General features: G+C 47.5%; 1 protein-coding gene across 2 annotated transcripts in view; it reads left to right on the top strand.

Moving 5' to 3' along the window:
* ADAMTS16 (ADAM metallopeptidase with thrombospondin type 1 motif 16) overlaps window positions 1-17,772 on the top strand; it is a 195,189-nt gene extending 177,417 nt beyond the window's left edge. For both annotated transcript variants that reach the window (XM_032279138.1, XM_032279137.1), the window contains 2 exons: window positions 15,639-15,786; window positions 16,499-17,772. In XM_032279138.1, the coding sequence (XP_032135029.1) occupies window positions 15,639-15,786; window positions 16,499-16,614 (264 nt within the window). In that variant the 3' untranslated portion in view covers window positions 16,615-17,772. The remainder of the gene's footprint in view (window positions 1-15,638; window positions 15,787-16,498) is intronic.
* Window positions 17,773-19,810: the final 2,038 nt, after the last annotated feature.

The raw sequence follows: 19,810 nt of genomic DNA, 5'->3' as shown, positions 1-19,810 counted from the left end.
TGTTTCTTTTGCTGTGCAGAAGCTGTGGAGTTTGATTAGGTCCCATTTGTCTATTCTGGCTTTTGTTGTCAATGCTTTTGGTGTTTTGGTCATGAAGTCCTTGCCTACACCTATGTCCTGAATGGTTTTGCCTAGATTTTCTTCTAGGGTTTTTATGGTGTTAGGTCTTATGTTTAAGTCTTTAATCCATCTGGAGTTAATTTTAGTGTAAGGTGTCAGGAAGGGGTCCAGTTTCTGCTTTCTGCACATGGCTAGCCAGCTTTCCCAACACCATTTATTGAACAGGGAATCCTTTCCCCATTGCTTGTTTTTGACTGGTTTGCCAAAGATCAGATGGTTGTAGATATGTTGTGTTGCCTCCGAGACCTCTGTTCTGTTCCATTGGTCTATATCTCTGTTTTGGTACCAGTACCATGCTGTTTTGATTACTGTAGCCTTGTAGTATAGTTTGAAGTCTGGTAGTGTGATGCCCCCCGCTTTGTTCTTTTTGCTTAGAATTGACTTGGCTATGCGGGCTGTCTTTTGGTTCCCTATGAAGTTTAAGGTGGTTTTTTCCAGTTCTGCAAAGAAGGTCATTGGTAGCTTGATGGGGATAGCATTGAATCTGTAAATTACTTTGGGCAGTATGGCCATTTTCATGATATTGATTCTTCCTAACCATGAACATGGGATGTTTCTCCATCTGTTTGTGTCCTCTCTTATTTCGTTGAGCAGTGGCTTGTAGTTCTCCTTGAAGAGGTCCTTTACATTCCTTGTTAGTTGTATTCCTAGGTATTTTATTCTCTTTGTGGCAATTGTGAATGGAAGTTGGTTCTTGATTTGGCTCTCTTTAAGACTGTTATTGGTGTATAGGAATGCATGTGATTTTGCACATTGATTTTGTATCCTGAGACTTTGCTGAACTTGCTTATCAGTTTCAGGAGGTTTGGGGCTGAGACGATGGGGTCTTCTAGATATGCAATCATGTCGTCTGCAAATAGAGACAATTTGACTTCCTCCTTTCCTATTTGAATACCCTTTATTTCTTTTTCTTGCCTGATTGCTCTGGCTAGAACTTCTAATACTATATTGAATAGCAGTGGTGAGAGCGGGCATCCTTGCCTGGTGCCACATTTCAAGGGAAATGCTTCCAGTTTTTGCCCATTCAGTATGATATTGGCTGTTGGTTTGTCATAAATAGCTTTTATTATTTTGAGATATGTTCCATCGATACCTAGCTTATTGAGTGTTTTTAGCATAAAGGGCTGTTGAATTTTGTCAAAGGCCTTCTCTGCATCAATTGAGATAATCATGTGGTTTTTGTCTTTGGTTCTGTTTATGTGGTGAATTACGTTTATAGACTTGCGTATGTTGAACCAGCCTTGCATCCCCGGGATGAAGCCTACTTGATCATGGTGGATAAGCTTTTTGATGTGCTGTTGCAATCGGCTTGTCAGTATTTTATTGAAGATTTTTGCATCTATGTTCATCATGGATATTGGCCTGAAGTTTTCTTTTCTTGTTGAGTCTCTGCCGGGTTTTGGAATCAGGATGATGTTAGTGTCATAAAATGATTTGGGAAGAATTCCCTCTTTTTGTATTGTTTGGAATAGTTTCAGAAGAAATGGTATAAGCTCCTCTTTGTATGTCTGGTAGAATTCAGCTGTGAGCCCATCTGGACCTGGGCTTTTTTTGGATGGTAAGCTCTTAATTGCTGCCTCAACTTCAGACCTTGTTATGGGTCTGTTCAGGGTTTCAGCTTCTTCCTGGTTTAGGCTTGGCAGGAGGCAAGTGTCCAGGAATTTATCCAGTTCTTCCAGGTTTATTAGTTTGTGTGCGTAGAGTTGTTTGTAATAATCTCTGATGATGGTTTGAATTTCTGTGGAATCTGTGGTGATATCCCCTTGATCGTTTTTTATTGCATCAATTTGGTTATTCTCTCTTTTCTTTTTTATTAATCTGGCTAGTGGTCTGTCTATTTTGTTGATCTTTTCAAAAAACCAGCTCCTGGATTTATTGATTTTTTGAAAGGTTTTTTGTGTCTCTATCTCCTTCAGTTCTGCTCTGATCTTAGCTATTTCTTGTCTTCTGCTAGACTTTGAGTCTTTTTGATCTTGCTCCTCTAGCTCTTTCAGTTTTGACGATAGGGTGTCAATTTTTGATCTCTCCTTGCTTCTCATGTGGGCACTTATTGCTATATATTTTCCTCTAGAGACTGCTTTAAATGTGTCCCAGAGATTCTGGTATGTTGTGTCTTCATTCTCGTTGGTTTCGAAGAACATCTTTATTTCTGCCTTCATTTCATTGTTTATCCAGTCAACATTCAAGAGCAAGTTGTTCAGTTTCCATGAAGCTGTGCGGTTCTGAGTTAGTTTTTGAATTCTGAGTTCTAACTTGATTGCACTGTGGTCTGAGAGACTGTTTGTTACGATTTCCGTTCTTTTGCATTTGCTGAGGAGTGATTTACTCCCAATTATGTGGTCAATTTTAGAGTAGGTGTGATGTGGTGCTGAGAAGAATGTATATTCTGTGGATTTGGGGTGGAGAGTTCTGTAAATGTCTATTAGGTTTGCTTGGTCCAGGTCTGAGTTCAAGTCCTGGATATCCTTGTTAATTTTCTGTCTGGTTGATCTGTCTAATGTTGGCAATGGGGTGTTAAAGTCTCCCACTATTATTGTGTGGGAGTCTAAGTCTCTTTGTAAGTCATTAAGAACTTGCCTTATATATCTGGGTGCTCCTGTATTGGGTGTGTATATATTTAGGATCGTTAGCTCTTCTTGTTGCATTGATCCTTTTACCATTATGTAATGTCCCTCTTTGTCTCTTATGGTCTTTGTTGCTTTAAAGTCTAATTTATCAGAGATGAGAATTGCAACTCCTGCTTTTTTTTGCTCTCCATTTGCTTGGTAAATCTTCCTCCATCCCTTTATTTTGAGCCTTTGTGTATCCTTGCATGTGAGATGGGTTTCCTGTATACAGCACACCGATGGGTTTTGTCTTTTTATCCAATTTGCCAGTCTGTGTCTTTTGATTGGTGCATTTAGTCCATTTACATTTAGGGTTAATATTGTTATGTGTGAATTTGATACTGCCATTTTGTTGCTAGCTGGCTGTTTTGCCCTTTAGTTGAGCTGGTACTTGTTGTTCCTTTATATGTGTAGAGCCTCTTTCAGGAGCTCTTGTAGAGCTGGCCTGGTGGTGTGAAGTCTCTGAGTACTTGCATGTTCCCAAAGGATTTTATTTTTCCTTCACTTATGAAGCTTAGTTTGGCTGGATAGGAGATTCTGGGTTGAAAGTTCTTTTCTTTAAGGATGTTGAATATTGGCCCCCATTCTCTTCTGGCTTGTAGGGTTTCTGCTGAGAGATCTGCTGTGAGTCTGATGGGCTTCCCTTTATGGGTAACCCGACCTTTCTCTCTGGCTGCCCTTAGTATTTTCTCCTTCATTTCGACCCTGGTGAATCTGACGATTATGTGCCTTGGGGTTGCTCTTCTTGACGAATATCTTTGTGGTGTTCTCTGTATTTCCTGGACTTGAATGTTTGCTTGCCTTGCTAGGCTGGGGAAGTTTTCCTGGATAATATCCTGAAGAGTATTTTCCAGCTTGGATTCATTCTCTTCGTCGCATTCGGGTACGCCTATCAAACGTAGATTAGGTCTTTTCACATAGTCCCACATTTCTTGGAGACTTTGTTCATTCCTTTTTACCCTTTTTTCTCCAGTCTTGCCTTCCCGTTTTATTTCATTGAGTTGATCTTCGACCTCTGATATCCTTTCTTCTGCTTGGTCAATTTGGCTGTTGATACTTGTGCATGCTTCACAAAGTTCTCATGTTGCGTTTTTCAGCTTCATCAATTCACTTATATTCCTTTCTATTTTGTCCATTCTTGTTAGCATTTCGTCAAATCTTTTTTCAAGGTTCTTAGTTTCTTGGCATTTGGTTAGAACATGTTCTTTAAGTTCACAGAAGTTTCTTACTACCCACCTTCTGAAGTCTGATTCTGTCATTTCATCACACTCGTTCTCCCTCCAACCTTGTTCCCTTGCTGGTGAGGAGTTGTGATCCCTTTTAGGAGGAGAGGTGTTCTGGTTTCGGGTGTTTTCATCCTTTTTGCACTGGTTTCTTCCCATCTTTAAGGATTTATCCACCTGTCGACTTTGTGGTTGTTGGCTTTCAGATTGGGTCTCAAATCTTTCAGATTGACGGTTTGTTTGTTGATGATGAGGTTATTTCTGTTTCTTGGTTTCCTTCTGACAGTCTGGCCCCTCTGCTGTAGGTCTGCTGAGGTTCACTCCAGGCCCTGCTTGCCTGGGGTTCACCTGCAGCAGCTGCTGAACAGCAAGGGTTGTTACCCGTTTTCTTCTTCTGCTATCTTTGTCCCAGAAGGATACCCGCCTAGTGTCAATCTGATCTCTCTTTTATGAGGTGTCTTTTTGGATATATAGGGGTCAGGGAGCTGCTTGAGGAGACGGTCTCTTCTTTATAGGAGCTCAAACGGTGAGCTGCGAGCTCTGTTGTTGTTCATTCAGAGCTGCTGGGCAGGTACTTTTAGGTCTGCTGTAGCAGAACTCATAAACTGCTTTTTGTTCCCAGGTTCTCTGTCCCAGGGATTTAGGGCTTTATTTATGAGTTTCCGTTATGCTGCCGCCTTCTTTTTTTTTTTTTTTCTACTTCAGACCTGCCCAGCCCAGCAAGGAGGCAGCCTAGTCACTGTCAGCCTATAGCAGCTTTGCTGAGCTGCTGTGGGCTCCGCCCAGTTGCTGAGTGAACTTCCCTGCAGTCCTGTTTGTATGGGTGTAGTTAGAACTGCTTTGGGGATGGTGGCCCGCCTCTGTTGAGTCGGAGTCTCTGCTGTGGCGGGTTGCCTTGGCAATGGCGGGTTGCCTTGGCAACGGCGGGCTGCCTCGGTAATGGCAGACGCCCCTCCCCCACAGAGCTGGACCATCCCGGGTTCAGCTGCGCTTGCTGTGAAACTCTCAATCCAGAGTTTCTGGTTGCTGTTCTTTTGTGGGGGTGGGACCAGCCGAGCCTGATCGCCTGGCTCCCTGCCTCAGAGCCTTTTTTAAGTTGGTGTTCCAGTCACCTGTTGAAGAGGCGCCGGGGTCTGTTTGTTTTCCCCGGCGGCCACTCACTGCGCTGGCTTAAACAGCGGCACTGAGGTTTGTGGCACTTTTTTTTGTTTTTTTTCCCTGGAATCTACTGTCCTGGTTCTCTACTCAGTCCCCTTTTTGAGCTGGCGTACGGGCGACTTCCTGTGGCTCCAATCGCCAGCCAAAAGGGCCCCCGGACCGGTGTATTTTGTACGGAGAACCGCGGCTCCGTGGCGCTGACAAAGCAGCCGCGCGGGACAAAGCAGCCGCGCGGGGCAAAGCAGCGGCGCCGGCCGGCACAGCAGCGCTGGCGACCGTGGAGCACCTCCGCCCAGAAATTTCCTAGTCTGTGGGCAATAAAAACACGGCGTCCACTCACCCTCTGCACTTTCACTGGGAGCTGCAATCCTGAGCTGTTCCTAAACAGCCATCTTGGATGGTCCCCTGCATGGTGGATTTTAAAGGAAAAGCAAATTCAATGAGCGAGTCCTGGCAGCTGCCAATATTTCGTCTTTGGAGAACTTTCCTCCTGCAGCATGGACCATCAAAGCACACACGTGTCTTGGCCTTTTGCTTTCATTGCCCATGGATACTGTGTATCTGTGGAGGGACCTGTTTGTGACAGTGTCATCTTTAAAAGCCAAAGGTGACCCTCATTGGCCAACCGTATGCTTCCTGGCTGCTGACCCATGATGCATGTGGAAACAGACACACCCAAGTGCATGGCTGGTTTGGGGTAGGCTGGAGAGTGACATGTGGGTTTAGAGATCCAGGCCATGCTCTCGTGTATGTGTGTGGGGTGTGTGTGTGTGTGTGTTCAGAAGAGGGATGGGCGCTGCCAGAGAAAGTAAACAAAATGTGTCCAGATGAGCTCATAGTCATCACAGTTCATGTCCCAGTCAGGTGGCCAGGTCCCCTAGTAATCAATTTGGTTGAGTTTTTAAGGATTGAAGAATTCTTAAGACCAACCTGCCCATGAGGCCAAGCCCACCACAGGCCGCTCCACAGGCAGAGGGCTCCCTGCCTGCACACCCTGTCCTGGAACAGAAATCAGTGCAGGTACCTGTTGGGCAGCCATGGTCAAGGAGTGAACAAGGGAGGCTAAGCTCAGCAACCAAGAGTCCTCCCAGTGCTTGGTCAGAGAGAGCCACTGGTCTCTGGCTGTGACCAGCTCTCCCCAAGCCTGAGTCTCTCCTCTCGTGTCCCCAATCCTCTACCTCGTAGGACCCCACCCACACTGCACAGCCCATCTCTCATCCTTTCTAGCCCCCAAGTCCCTTTTCTGTGGCCGCTTCCAGCCCACCACCAGTCATCTCTCCTCTGGAGAGGGACCCCACACTGTGTCTCATTGGCAGTGTCCTGAGCTGAGTAATGTCTCCAAAACTCGTGTCCACCTGGGACCTCAGAGTGTAGCCTTACTGGAAATAGATGCACGTGTAGTTACCTGGGCTGACATCATCCCGGGTTAGAGCGAGCGCTAAACCCAAGGACTGGCTGTCCTCGTGAGAAGACCATGGGAAGACACAGGCTTCTCACATGGGGGGCAAGTGGTGGGTGGCACTGGCTGCATGACGGACGGCAGAGGCAGAGATCGGAGAGGGGGGCATATGGCAAAGAACACCGAGGACTGTGGCACCACCAGATTCTGGAACAGGCATGATGGGTTCTCCCTCAACCTCCAGGAGGAAGCACCTCAGCTGCTCAGACCGTGATTTTGGATTTCTGGCACCCTGAACTGTGAAAGACTAACCTTCTGTTGTTTCGAGCCCCTAGTTTGTCGCAATCATCACAGCGGCCCCAGGGAACTGACATGGGTGTTATTTGTGTCCTTGTCTCGTTTCATCTGTTTCTGACCCAGAGAGGGTCAGCTGCCCGAAGGCCAGTGTCCTCTGTCACTTCATATGCTGCAGATCCCTAGCCCAGAGCTGTGAGGACCAGGGGCATGTGAGCAGCTGGGGCTGGGTCTCACTGAATGCCTGAGGCTACTGCCGGCGCTTGGACTTCTCCTGTGTCAAGCAAGAGACACAGAATCAAGACCTCAGGGCCCACTGCCTCGCAGCTCCTGTGGCCAGGACATTGAGAAGTGCCGGACTTGCTGGCTCTTCCTCTCTTGGCCTTCCTGACACCCCCCGAACCGGGGTAGCCCCAGCTCTGCAGCCCTCTACCTTCACTCACACCCCCCACCCACCAAGACCCCAAATCAGCATTCGCCAACTTAAGCCCAGCCCTGCATGGGAAGCTGCAATGAGCCAGGTGAGTTTGACGTGGGCAAAAAAAAAAAAAAAAATCACACATTTTTATTGTTTTATCTAAATCTAAAGGAAACAAACAAATATTTATTTGAATCAATTCAATCCACCCTGGAATCTTTTTTTCAGCATTAGCTAAAATTTTACTAAGGTAAAACCAGTTCAAAATCCCCTCCAAATGACACCACCACTTCATTCCGCTCGCTGGAGCTCCGGGTGTGCGTGTGTGAGACAGGGCTGCCGTGTCTCAGTCCGCTTCTTTGAAACCGTAGCATCCGAGCCTGGCCGCAGCTGCTTTTCTGTAGTTCTCCACGTAATTCTTGGTCCCAGTCCCTGAGCTCTGCAAAAGGAAACCGGGGAGGAGGTATCTCCCCAGCTCTGTGTGCTACGCCGAGCTGCGTGCCAGTTCCTCTTCTGCTTCCTGTTACCTCCAAACCAGGTGTGGCTTTTTCATAGACGTATTCCAACTAGAAATAAATAATTGAAATTAAATTATTGGAGCAGGGGGCATTCAAACTATGTCCTTTGCAAGCATGTCTTTTTTTAAATGGACAAAATATACCAGTAGCTACAAACTTTGACCAGGATCTCCTTTTATTTTCTCTCTCTTTTTTTTTTCATTTTGAGACAGAATTTCACTCTTATTCAAGCTGGAGTCAGTGGTGCAATCTCAGTTCACTGCAACCTCCTCCTTCCAGGTTTAAGTGATTCTCCTACCTTAGCCTCCCAAGTAGCTGGGATTACAGGTGTGCACCACCACTCCCGGCTAATTGTTGTAGTTTTAGCAGAGACCAGGTTGTGCTATGTTGGCCAGGCTGGTCTCGAACTCCTGACCTCAGGTGCTTTGCCCACCTGGGCCTCCCAGAGTGCTGGAATTCCAGGCATGAGACACTGCACCCGGCCCCCTTCCTTTCAGTTTCTTCTGGGTCTGCTGTCTTTTGAGCCAGGTGAAGCAGCAAGTGAGCTGGGCAGCTGAGCAGAGCCATTTCTCAGGCAGATTATTTGCCTTCTCTATGAGAAGTGTGGGTCAGGGACTAAGAGAGGAAACTGAGGGTCCTGAAACTGACCCCTGTCCTCTGGCAGCCAAGCCAGCATTCCCCAGCCCCCTGCTTACTGCAGACTTCAGGCAAATTTAGAAAGTGGAAAACAAGGTTCATCATTATTTAACTGATACCCTAAAATACATCCAGAACCTAAAGTGCGTCTTTAATAGCTGTTGCTGGTCTGAGATATTCAGTGTGTTTGTCTAAGTCATTTTTACCATAAGCTGGCTAAAGTTTTTATCCACCGTGATTCCTCTGCTTTGTTCTGAGGTTGTCACTTTCCCTGGGGGGTGGTAATGGCTGAAAGGGCCGTGTTTACCATAACACTTATGCCCAAGTCTCTGCCCTCACACTGTGGGAAATTGTCAGATGATAATGAATGTCCCAGGCCTGGCTGAACTTTGCCACCAGACAGGTTTATTCTTGTGACAGTCTGAAGATCGGTGCTCCTATTATTTGGTCTGCAGGACTTCTGTTGATTGAAATGTTTTGCTTATGTTCACATTTCCTGGTGCAGGGCAGCGTGGGACTGATTTCAATCACTGCAGTCATTTGGACTTAGTGTCAGGGTGTTCCCACGCTCATTTGGTCTGGGAATGGCATGTGTGCAATCACCTGTTGGACACTGACCCCACAGGCAGGGATGGGATGTGCCCTCCACGCTGGGCAGTGTGGGGGCCCCGGCTCATTCTGGGGCTCCCCACAGTTTGGGCAATTTGTGACTAGGACAGTGCACAAAGCTGACTTGGAAACTCACGGGCACTGAGGGTTAGCAGCCATGTCAGAGACCATGAATTTGATTTTCCACCATGGCAATTAAGACTGCATGCTGCACCCAGTGCACACGTGCACATGCATGTGTCACACGCACAGAGTGCGCAGAGAGCTCACCCGAGGAGGACTGGGGGAGCGCTGGGCAGCCCATCACAGACTGTTGCCCTGAAGCCTGGTCTAGCCTCCCGCCTCTGAGAAGTCCATGCGAAATCTGCTCTCATCATCTTCCAAAATTAGGTTGTGCCCAGAAAAACAAGAACCGGCCTGCTGCCGGATGGAGAAGGTCACCATACGCACCTCCGGAGGTTGAGGGAGCTGGTATTTGTAACCAGTGGGATTTGTACAGGAATCCACGATCTCGGTTATGTGGACAGCACAGGTTTCTGTAAGGAAGACCATTGAGGTCTGTGCCATACCGTCCTGAAATGAGCGTGGATATTTGGTCCTAGCATACTGGGAAAGCTACAGGGCAGAAGCTATAGACTGGAAGAGAGAGAGCACACCAAGGCCCTCAGGAAGAAGGCGACTATAGAGAGGGCCTTAGAGCAGGCCTCTCAGGAGAGACTTCACAGCTAGAAAATGAGTGTGTCAAGCCTGTGGCCTCCAGGAATTGGCCTGTACTTGTTTATTTGCTGTCCCCTTTGTCTGGGAGATGAGCTGTGCCCTGAGCATGATGGAGAGGTCACCGGAGCTTCCGCCGGATGGAGACAGCAGTCTCAGGTCCCCCCAGCTCCTGTCCGTGAACAGCAGTGACATAACAAGGAGAAATTGCTGTAATCAAAAAACGCACTAGAGGTAAACGTTCTAATACAAAATGCATCTCCTTTGTTTTACTAAGGACTAAGAGTAATGATTGATTTTTCCCATTCTTCTGTAGTGTTCATTGTAGTTGTGTGGTTCGCCTCTCGTACATGAGCAGCTGAACTCTCTAAAAGCATGGAGACTGCCACTGAGACAGGAGAATATGGAAGATCAGGAGGGAGAGGTTTTCTAGTCCTTCAGCATTCTGGAAACGGGGCGCAGAGTCCGTGTCTCGGGTTAGACTTGTGGAAGGGGGTGGAGCTATCTGTCTGCTGTCTGTCTAATGCTGTCTGCTGAGCTTCTCTCAGAGCGCGAAAGTCAGCAAGGTGGTCTTCAGGTGAAGACGAAGCTGCTGTCTTCTTGAGGAAGTCACTGAATCCTAGGATGACAAAAAGGCCCAGCTGTGGGACCTTGGGGAGAACTATCCCCTGGACACTGCGTTGATGCTTTCCTTCACCCAGTTTCCCAAATCGGACAGTGTCTTGGCAAGAGCCCCTGAGCTCACCGGGGACTGGCATCAGGCCCCAGGTAGACAGCCGGGCACGGCTGCTCCCACTGTCAGGGAGGCAGACCCAGAGGCTTACACTGGAAGATTGACTGGCTATGGGATGACCAGCCCGAGGATGGCTCGTGGGAGCCTGGGATGCTTCTGTGCCACACTGCTCCATGCCCCCATGTGGGTTGAATCAACCCCAGCCATTCAGATAGGATGTCTGCCAAGGCTTATCCTCCCCTGCCCCTTGGGAGTTTTCACAGCTGGAGGAGAGGCCAGCCTCGAAGACAGGTCCTCATAGATGGGGCAGAACTGCTCTGTGCACAGAAGAGGGGTCTACCACAGGACAGAGCTCTGTAGGACTGGGGTCATGGGGTCCTCTGCAGGCTGTGACGGGGCGGGGGCAGGGTGGGGAGCCATCTGTCCAGAGTGAGGGGAAAGGAGTCTCTGTCTCTAATGTCTACAGTCAGCCCACACGTGGGCTGTCTGCATCACTTTTGTTAGATAAAGATGTGGTTGAAGTCAATTCTGAAAATAAGAGAAGGCAGAAAGGCATTTGCCAACATAATTCTGCAAACCTGGGGCGGTGGTTCTTCTAGTGTGGCCCCCACCTGCAGCGCAGCAGCAGCATCACAGTTAGACCTACAGGCTCTCGGGCACCACCCAGACCACCTCAAGCTGGAGCCCTTTGCGGTGGAGTCCTGCAGTCGGTCTGTTTTAATAAGTCCTCCCGGTGATTCTAATGCACATTCAAATTGGAGAGCCACTAATCTGGGGGTGGAGCTACCATCAAGGGGATTTGGACAGCTGGCTCAGACAGTGGATAGGTAGGAGGTCCAGGTGCCCGTCACCACCATGGCACAGCACAGCAGGGTGTCCCCTTTCTCTGTGCCATTGGTAGGATGCTCTGGTTGGATCCCATAAAGGTGGAGGAGGAAGCTCTAAGCACTGACATCCATTTCCAAATCCCAGGCCTCGCTTCCACCTTTTAGTGTGTTTCCCAAAGGTGCTGTGTTGTATGACTTACTCACCACGCCTGTCGGACTGCAGCCTCCTGGTTGCTCCCAGACCCCAGCTCCTCTGCGGTCACCCAGGAGTCTGTGTGATTGTCAAGGCTCCAGGTAATTTTTAGGATCCATCTGTTTGGAAGTCTCAGGTCCAAAGGATGTCTGGAAGGTGAATTCTAAACAGTTGTGCTGAGTTTTAAGCTACTGTATTTGTGAGACTGAGGAAACATTTGCAGTTTTTTCTTCCTGAAATGAAAAGTGAATAAATGTTTTCGGGTTTCTTCTTTTCTGTCTCCTAGTATATCACCATCTTTAGCCATTCAAAATATTTTCAAAATGTTCTTTCATTTTACATGAAGAAATGCAAATTTTGAGAAATGTGGAAGCTTCTTTCCCCATGAATTTTTTTCCATGAGGAATTGTAAAACTCTCTGGACTGGTGCTTCTCACACTTTGTGTGTGTAGGAATCACCTGGGAATGGCGCAGATTCTGATGCTGTGAGCATCAGAGGCAGGGACGCTGAGAGTCGGCCCTGCTAACAAGTTTTCCCACGCAGGCCCCTGCAGCTGGGCCAAGGTTCTCACCATGAACATCGCGGTTTTGCAGCTGTCCTAAGGCTCAGGGCCTAATTGCTTGTGTTCGTCACTTATATCAAGGGCCTAGAACAGTGCCTCATACTGGGAAGGTGGGTGATTGAGTTAGTCCATTCTCACGCTGCGACAAAGACACACCCGAGACTGGGTAATTCATAAAGGAAAGAGGTTTAATTGACTCACAGTTCAGCATGGCTGGGGAGGCCTCAGGAAACTTACAGTCATGGTGGAAGGGGAAGCAAACACGTCCTTCTTCGCATGGCAGCAGCAAGGAGAAATGCTGAGGAAAGGAGGAAAAGCCCCTTATAAAACCATCAGATCTTGTGAGAACTCACTCAATATCACGAGAACAGCATGGGGGTAACCACCTCCATGATTCAATTACCTCCCACCTGGTGACTTGGGGATTATGGGATTATGACACATGGGGATTATGGGAACTACAGTTCAAGATGAGATTTGGGTGGGGTCACAGCCAAACCATATCAATGATTAAAATCTGCTGAATAAGTGAATAAGTGACAAAAATGAATCAAACCACATTTCCTTATTTTGGAACTGTTTAAATGATATCAAAAAAAAAAGTGGTGAGATCTCTTGATTTCTGATTGAGGTATATCTTGAGCAAGAATGTAATTCTGTCTGAACTGCTTGTCATGAAAGAAATCTAACCCAAGAAATGAAAGATGTTGTGGACACTGACGGCTGTAGATATGACCAAAGAGCTCTGTGAACTGCTGTCTCAGCAGGGTGACCACAGCCTCAGGGTTCTGGGCATGCTGTGTGAGCTAAGAGGGCATCTGGAATGCAGACAGCAGAGAACAGAGTCAGAAACGTGGTTCTGTGGGATGTTCAGAAAGATGTAACATGAGATGGGCCACACCTGGCTCCATCCTTGCAACCCTGATAATTCTGAAATCAAACATGAATCTCCCCACATTATTTATTTCTAGCTTCCAGAGCCATATATTAAAACTGAATTATTGACAACTTTTGTTAAAACTGGGTTTTAAGCAAAGGGAGTAAGTCTCCCAGATATGTTCCAGACACTTACTCAGGGGCTCAGCCACTCTTCATTCAAGAAGGAAAAATCCAGAACAAATAACTTCAGCTTGTAACTTTCAGGGCCATCTGTATCTTCAGCTTTTCTGCTCTCAATGGGTAGATGAAGATGTTCAACTTGCACCATCACTGAGTCCCATGCCCCGTGATTCAAGTCACTGTGCAAAGCTCTGATTGCAGGAGGTCCCAGGAAGGTGGAAGAGAAGGTTCAGTCCCTTGCTGTTCACCTGCGGGCTGGTTTGGGCTGTGGAGAACCAGCCCCAGGCCTGATGCCTTCACTTACTGGAACGGGCTCTGACATAGTTTCTTGTAAGTTTGGGGTAGCAAAGGGAGTCAGGCATGGCCCATTTTTCACAGTGTGATCCTTGCATTTTAAAGCAAAATTTTGTTGTTTTGTTCACTCACCATGCGCCAGGACTTCCAAATCATTATCTGACTCAATCTTCTTGCAGATTCTCCTTTAATCGCTTACATTGTCAATGTATTCCAGCCCCTAACCTCATTTGTGCACAATTTACATGATTTAGCCTAGACAGTGGGTAGTTTATTTTTCAAATGACTCAATCACAGATACCAGTGTCTCCGTCTCTTTAGTTGCCTATCCCCTGATTTCTTTGCGGTGGTTGATCTCAGATGGGTCCCGCTCATGTTCTGCGTCATGTGCACCAGGCCGGCTCATGAAAAATGATCTAACCAAGCTCACTCCCTTCCTCCTCTGTCTCTCCCTGTGGTGTTGATACTCTGAGTGCTGGCGGCAGGGGGCCTCAGTAGAATGCCAACACCTTAGGAAAATGAGCCCCAGCAGCTGGCAGTGCCTACCCTCATGCATCGGGGGCCTGGAAATGTGGATGATGGTGCCACTGTGAAGATTGGCTTGTCAATCTTCTCCTTTGTGGACCACCAGAAAGGACGGCTTGGCAAGGGCCTTCCCTAAAGTGAACTGCTTCTCTCATGCTAGGCTCAGAGAGCAATCCTGGTATCCCCAGATATGTACCCATTTCCCTGTGGCCACGCAACCATCAGTGACACCCAAGAATACTCTAGACTTCCAGGCAATTCTCCTGTCCATACCCTAAGTTAATGTTGGTCAGCCACCCACAGTTGTAGAGAGGAGAGACTACATCCACTGGTCCTGGTGGAGGGGGTGGTGCTTTCAAGTGTAAAGGTAAGAGGAAATGAGGGGTTACCCCAACCAGCAGTGACGAGGGCTGGCCCTGGGGACAAGGGTTAGGAAAGAACCCAGCCCACGTAAGTAAGAAACTTTGTGCCGGTCCCTGGCTGGTAACATCAGCAATCGTGTGCTCTGAAATGCCATAAATAGAAACCAAAATGTTAAGTCTTTTCATGGTTTTCAATCAGGAGGATAACCTCTAGGTAACTTGATTGGCAGGGTGGATCTAAGTTTGTTCTTCCTCATTGCCTGTAATTTGAAGAGATAATATGCCAATCCATGAATATCAGCTTTTGTAATCAGTATACTGGTTTTTTTGTGTTTTTTTTTTTGAGATGAAATTTTGCTCTTGTTGCCCAGGCTAGAGTGTAATGGCACAATCCCGGCTCACTGCAACTTCTACTTCCAGGGTTCAGGCGAGTCTCCTGCCTCAGCCTCCTGAGTAGCTAGGATTACAGGTACCCGCCACCACGCCCAGCTAATTTTTTAAATATTTTTAGTAGAGATGGGGTTTCACCATGTTGGCCAGGCTGTTCTCGAACTCCTACCTCAGGTGATCCACCTGCTTCAGCCTCCCAAAGTGCTGGGATTACAGGCATGAGCCACCACACCCAGCAGTATACTTACTTTTATAAAAGTGAACTCAGCCCCCAAAAAGCCCGAGACGGGGAGCCCTCTGTTGAGACTGTAGCATTTAACTGTAGCAGTTCAAATCCCAGCCTGAGCAATCCTGTCACCACCAAGGTTGTCTGAGTGAAAGACAGGAGCAACAGGAAGGGACGCAGGAGCCATGTCACCTGCCTGGTTTAGAATGCTCAGCTAGAGGCCTGGCCTGGGGCATGCCTGGTGCTTGGTTCTGGAAAAGGTGAGCAGGGACTGTGCTCGCACACATTGTGGCCAACTATAACTCCACCTGCCTCTTCAAGGCTCTCTTCCGGGCTGATGTCACTCTTCCCTCACTGGTCTGCAGCAGCCATCCTCTTAAAAAGGCGGGTACGGCCAGGGGCAGTGGTTCAAGCCTGTAACCCCAAAACTTTGGGAGGCCAAGGTGGGTGGATCGCCTGAGGTCAGGAGTTCGAGACCAGCCTGGCCAACATAGTGAAACCCCATTTCTACTAAAAATACAAAACATTAGGTGGGCATGGTGGCTGGCACCTGTAATCCCAGCTACTCAGGAGACTGAGGCAGGAGAATCTCTTAAACTTGGGAGGTGGAGGTTGCGGTGAGCCGAGATCATGCCTTTGCACTCCAGCCTGGACAACAAGAGCAAAACTCTGCCTCAAAAAAAAAAAAAAAAAAAAAATGCGGGCACATGGAGGTTGACCAGGTGCCTGGGATCCTGGGGCCATGGTGACATGTATGTGTTGCTCTCACAGTGCACAGCCAGCTGTGGGGGTGGTGTTCAGACGCGGTCCGTGCAGTGCCTCGCGGGGGGTCAGCCGGCCTCGGGCTGCCTCCTGCACCAGAAGCCTTCGGCCTCCCTGGCCTGCAACACTCACTTCTGCCCCATTGCAGAGAAGAAGGGTGAGTGCCTGGGGCCCCTCAGCATGACCTGGGCATTGGGCTGGAATGTCAGGTTTCCAGAGCCGTTCCTTGGAGGGCCTGGAGTTAGGGTCCTGCATCTGATCTACTTTTTCTCTCTGTGCATCTTCTTCAGTTTTACAATGAAATGCCCCACAGAGCAGCCCTGCTGCCTCTCATGACACCCCAGGACAACATAGATGGTCATGACATCAGCATGACTTCTTTCCTATGTCAGTGCTATTCACTGTATTTAAAGAAAGCAATCTTAACTAAAGCAGCTTTCTCCCTAAGTTAAACAGAAGCCTCCCTTATTCATTGGGTGCTCTCTAAATGCCATTCCTGTGCAAACACAAACTCCCCCAGCATTGCAGAGACAGATGGCCACCCGTTAAGGCTATTCTGAGAGAGAATGTCTCTCAAGGAAGGCGAGTGTTTTGGCTCAACCAGAGAATTGGACAATTGAACTTCAGCCAACAGAGGCTCCAATGGGTAGATGTGTGTGGTTGAGTGAGTAGGTTCAGCACAAGAGGAAAATTTCAGGGTCTTGAGGAAATAATCGTTTCCATGGGGCCACCATTAGACCTGGGGGCTGCCTTCGTGCTGCAGCTGTGGAGCGCGACAAACTTTTTTATTTGCCAAACAGAGCTATTAGCTGGCAGCGTGAGTCAGTGCACTCAGGATCACTGAGTAATGCGGCTCTGCTCCTTTTCAGATGCCTTCTGCAAAGACTACTTTCACTGGTGCTACCTGGTGCCCCAGCACGGAATGTGCAGCCACAAGTTCTACGGCAGGCAGTGCTGCAAGTCTTGCTCCAAGTCCAATCTGTGAGTCAAGACAGCTTTCCACAGCAGAGAAAGTGCCTGAATGGCAGAGGAATTTCCCCCAGTGAGCTGTGCAATTGACTCAGAATACACCCAAGGAAGATCAAAGCCGAAAGAAGAAAACTGTGTTAGGGCTCTTTGACCACGAGTGTATGTGTGTATGTTTCACTGTGAGCCTGGATGCAGACCTGTGCCCCCATGTGCACAACCTCTCCTGTTAGGCTGAAATGTGGCACCCTGCCAGGCAGAGTTGTGGCATGTGAGGCAGAAGGCAAGCTCCACAATGGGAGAGGCAGCAGTCACCCTTGCTTGTATAACAGCTAAATCAGGTCAAACAGACAGGCGGGGCTGAACTTGCTAAATGTATGGTGCCTTGTAAAAAGAAGAAAAGGCTGTAAAATAAGGAAAACATGCAAAATATCTGCCACCATGTTTACCAGCCTCCACTCCCATCGGGGAGGGCCCCTTGGACCATCAGGAGTGACCAACGTCCTGAGTGGAGGGCTGGGGAGCTCCAGGAGGCTGCCCAGCTCCTCCTTCTCCTCCCAAGCATCTCTTACCAGGGACCTGGAGCCACCACCAGAGCCAGTGTCATCTCTAGGGTCACTGGCCAGGGGACTGCATTCTGATTTGGGACTTTGCCTATGGAAATGGGAAAAATGAAATCCCTGCTAAGGTGCTCCCATCTCTTTCAGCTTCATGCATTGAAGGAGAGACGTTTTATATTTTATGTTTTACCTTTCTCAGTTATTTGCAAGTGAGTGTCCTTTTGAAAACCCACCTCTTCATGCTTTTCTTTGTAAATGACAGATCGGAAGCATAGGTGACATCAAAACCCTGCCGTCCTGAGAAGAGTTGTGGTTCTACTACAGCAGACGTCAGCCACACAGCCGATGCGATAATCACTTAGAAGCCTGTGTTTTGTTTCTGTGTGTTCTGAGATTTTAACCTTTTTTTCTTCTGTGAGTCTGGCCATTTCTATAATGCCAGGTGGGAAGCGAGGCCGTGGGTGTCCCGGTGGGAATCTGCCTGCTGTCTCCGGCGCCCTCCCCGCCATCCTCAGCGCCACTGCTCTCCTCTCCGGCGCTGTGGCTCCATTCTGAAGGGGCACCTGGATATTTATATTTGCTGAAGTTTTATAATAAAGTTTATATGGTACAATGTGCTTCCGAACTATCTCATGATTCTTCACAAGGTTTGCTTCTGAAACCGAAGGATGGGGCAAAGATACTAGGAAACAGATTTCAAAGTGGAAGAAATGGAGCTCTAGACTGTAGGAGAAAACCAGAAGTGGTCCAGAAGAAAGTGCCCCCCTGAGTGCGGAGGAGGCTGCAGGGGAGGTGGTGGCAGTGGTGATGGTGGCTTCCGGCTGCATTTGATTAAAACGAGGCGGGAACTCCCCCTGCCACCCCAGCTTGTATTAGTCAGGCTTCTTTAGAGAAGCAGAACCAAGAGGACATATAAAGCGTTGGTGGGATGGGAGGTGGGGAGTAAATTGTTTTAAGAAATTGACTCTCAGGATTGTGGAGGCCGACAGTTTTGGAATCTGTAGGGCAGGCCAGCAGGTTGGAGATACCGTAAAAGCTGATGCTATAGCCTCTGGTTTGAATTCCACAGAACAGTAGCCTGGCAGCTCAAGCAGGGTTTCCTTTCTTTCTTTCCTTTCTTTCTTCCTTCCTTCCTTCCTTTCTTCCTCCTTCCTTCTTTCCTCCTTCCTTCCTTCCCTCCCTCCCTCCCTCCTTCATTCCTTCATTTCTTTCTTCCTGCCTTCCTTCCTTCCTTCCTTCCTTCCTTCCTTCCTTCCTTTCCAACTTTTATTTTAAGTTCAGAGGCACATGTTCAGGATGTGCAAGTTTGTTACATAGGTCAATGTGTGTCATGGTGGTTTGCTGCACAGATCAGCCCATCACCTAGGGATTTTGTCGTTGGTGTTGTTGTTGTTTTGAGACAGAGTCTCGCTCTGTCACCCAGGCTGGAGTACAGTGCTGCCGTCTCGGCTCACTGCAACATCCGTCTCCCAAGTTCGAGCGATTTTCCTGCCTCAGCCTCCCAAGTGGCTGGGATTACAGGCTCCCACCACCACACCTGGCTAAGTTTTTATGTTTTTAGTAGAGACAGGGTTTCACTGTGTTAGCCAGGATGGTCTCAATCTCCTAACCTTGTGATCCGCCTGCCTCAGCCTCCCAGTGTACAAAGTGTTCCTTCTTCTCCACAACCTTGCTAGCATCTGTTGTTTTTTTTCACTTTTTTTTTAATAATAGCTATTCTGACTGGTATGAGATGGCATCTCACTGTGGTTTTGATTTGAATTTCTCTAATGATCGGTGATGCTGAGCTTTTCTTCATTTGTTTTTTGGCCACATGTATGTCTTCTTTTGAGAAGTGTCTAATCATGTGCTTTGCCCACTTTTTAATGAGGTTTTTTTTTTTTTTTTTTTTTTTAAATTTTTTCTTTGTAAATGCTGGATATTAGACCTTTGTCAGATGAATATATTGCAAAAGTTTTTTTCCCGTTCTTAGGTTGTCTGTTCACTCTGATGATAGTTTCTTTTGCTGTGCAGAAGCTTTTAATTAGATGCCATTTGTCAATTTTTGCTTTTGTTACAATTGCCCGTGCCTATGTCCTGAATGGTAATGCCTGGATTTTCTTCTAGGGTTTTTATAGTTTAGGGAGTTACACTTAAGTCTTTAATCCATCTTAGTTGATTTTTGTATATGGTGTAAGGAAGGGGCCCAGTTTCAATTTTCTGCATATGGCTAGCCAGTTCTCTCAACGCCATTTATTAAATAGGGACTCCTTTCCTCATCACTCATTTTTGTCAGGTTTGTCAAAGATCAGGTGATTGCAGGAGTGTGATCTTATTTCTACATTCTTTATTTGTTCTGTTGATCTATGTGTCTGTCCTTGTGCCAGCAGCATGCTGGTACTGCAGCCTTGTAATATGGTTTGAAGTCGGCTACCGTGATGTCTCCAGCTTTGCTCCTTCTGCTTATGATTGCTTGGCTATTTCAGCTCTTTTTGGGTTCCATATGAATTTTAAAATAGTATTTTTCTAATTCTGTGCAAATGTCCATGGTAGTTTAATGAGCATAGCATTGAATCTATAAATTGCTTTGGGCAGTGTGGCCATTTCCATGATCTCATGATTATGGAATGGTTTGTGTCATCTCTGGTTTCTTTGACCAGAGGTTTGTAGTTCTGC

The sequence above is a fragment of the Sapajus apella genome, unplaced genomic scaffold, assembly GCF_009761245.1.
Source record: "Sapajus apella isolate SASKATOON/1434 unplaced genomic scaffold, GSC_monkey_1.0 scaffold11, whole genome shotgun sequence".
NCBI lineage: Eukaryota > Metazoa > Chordata > Mammalia > Primates > Cebidae > Sapajus > Sapajus apella.
This window is presented reverse-complemented; position numbering and strand designations above follow the sequence as displayed.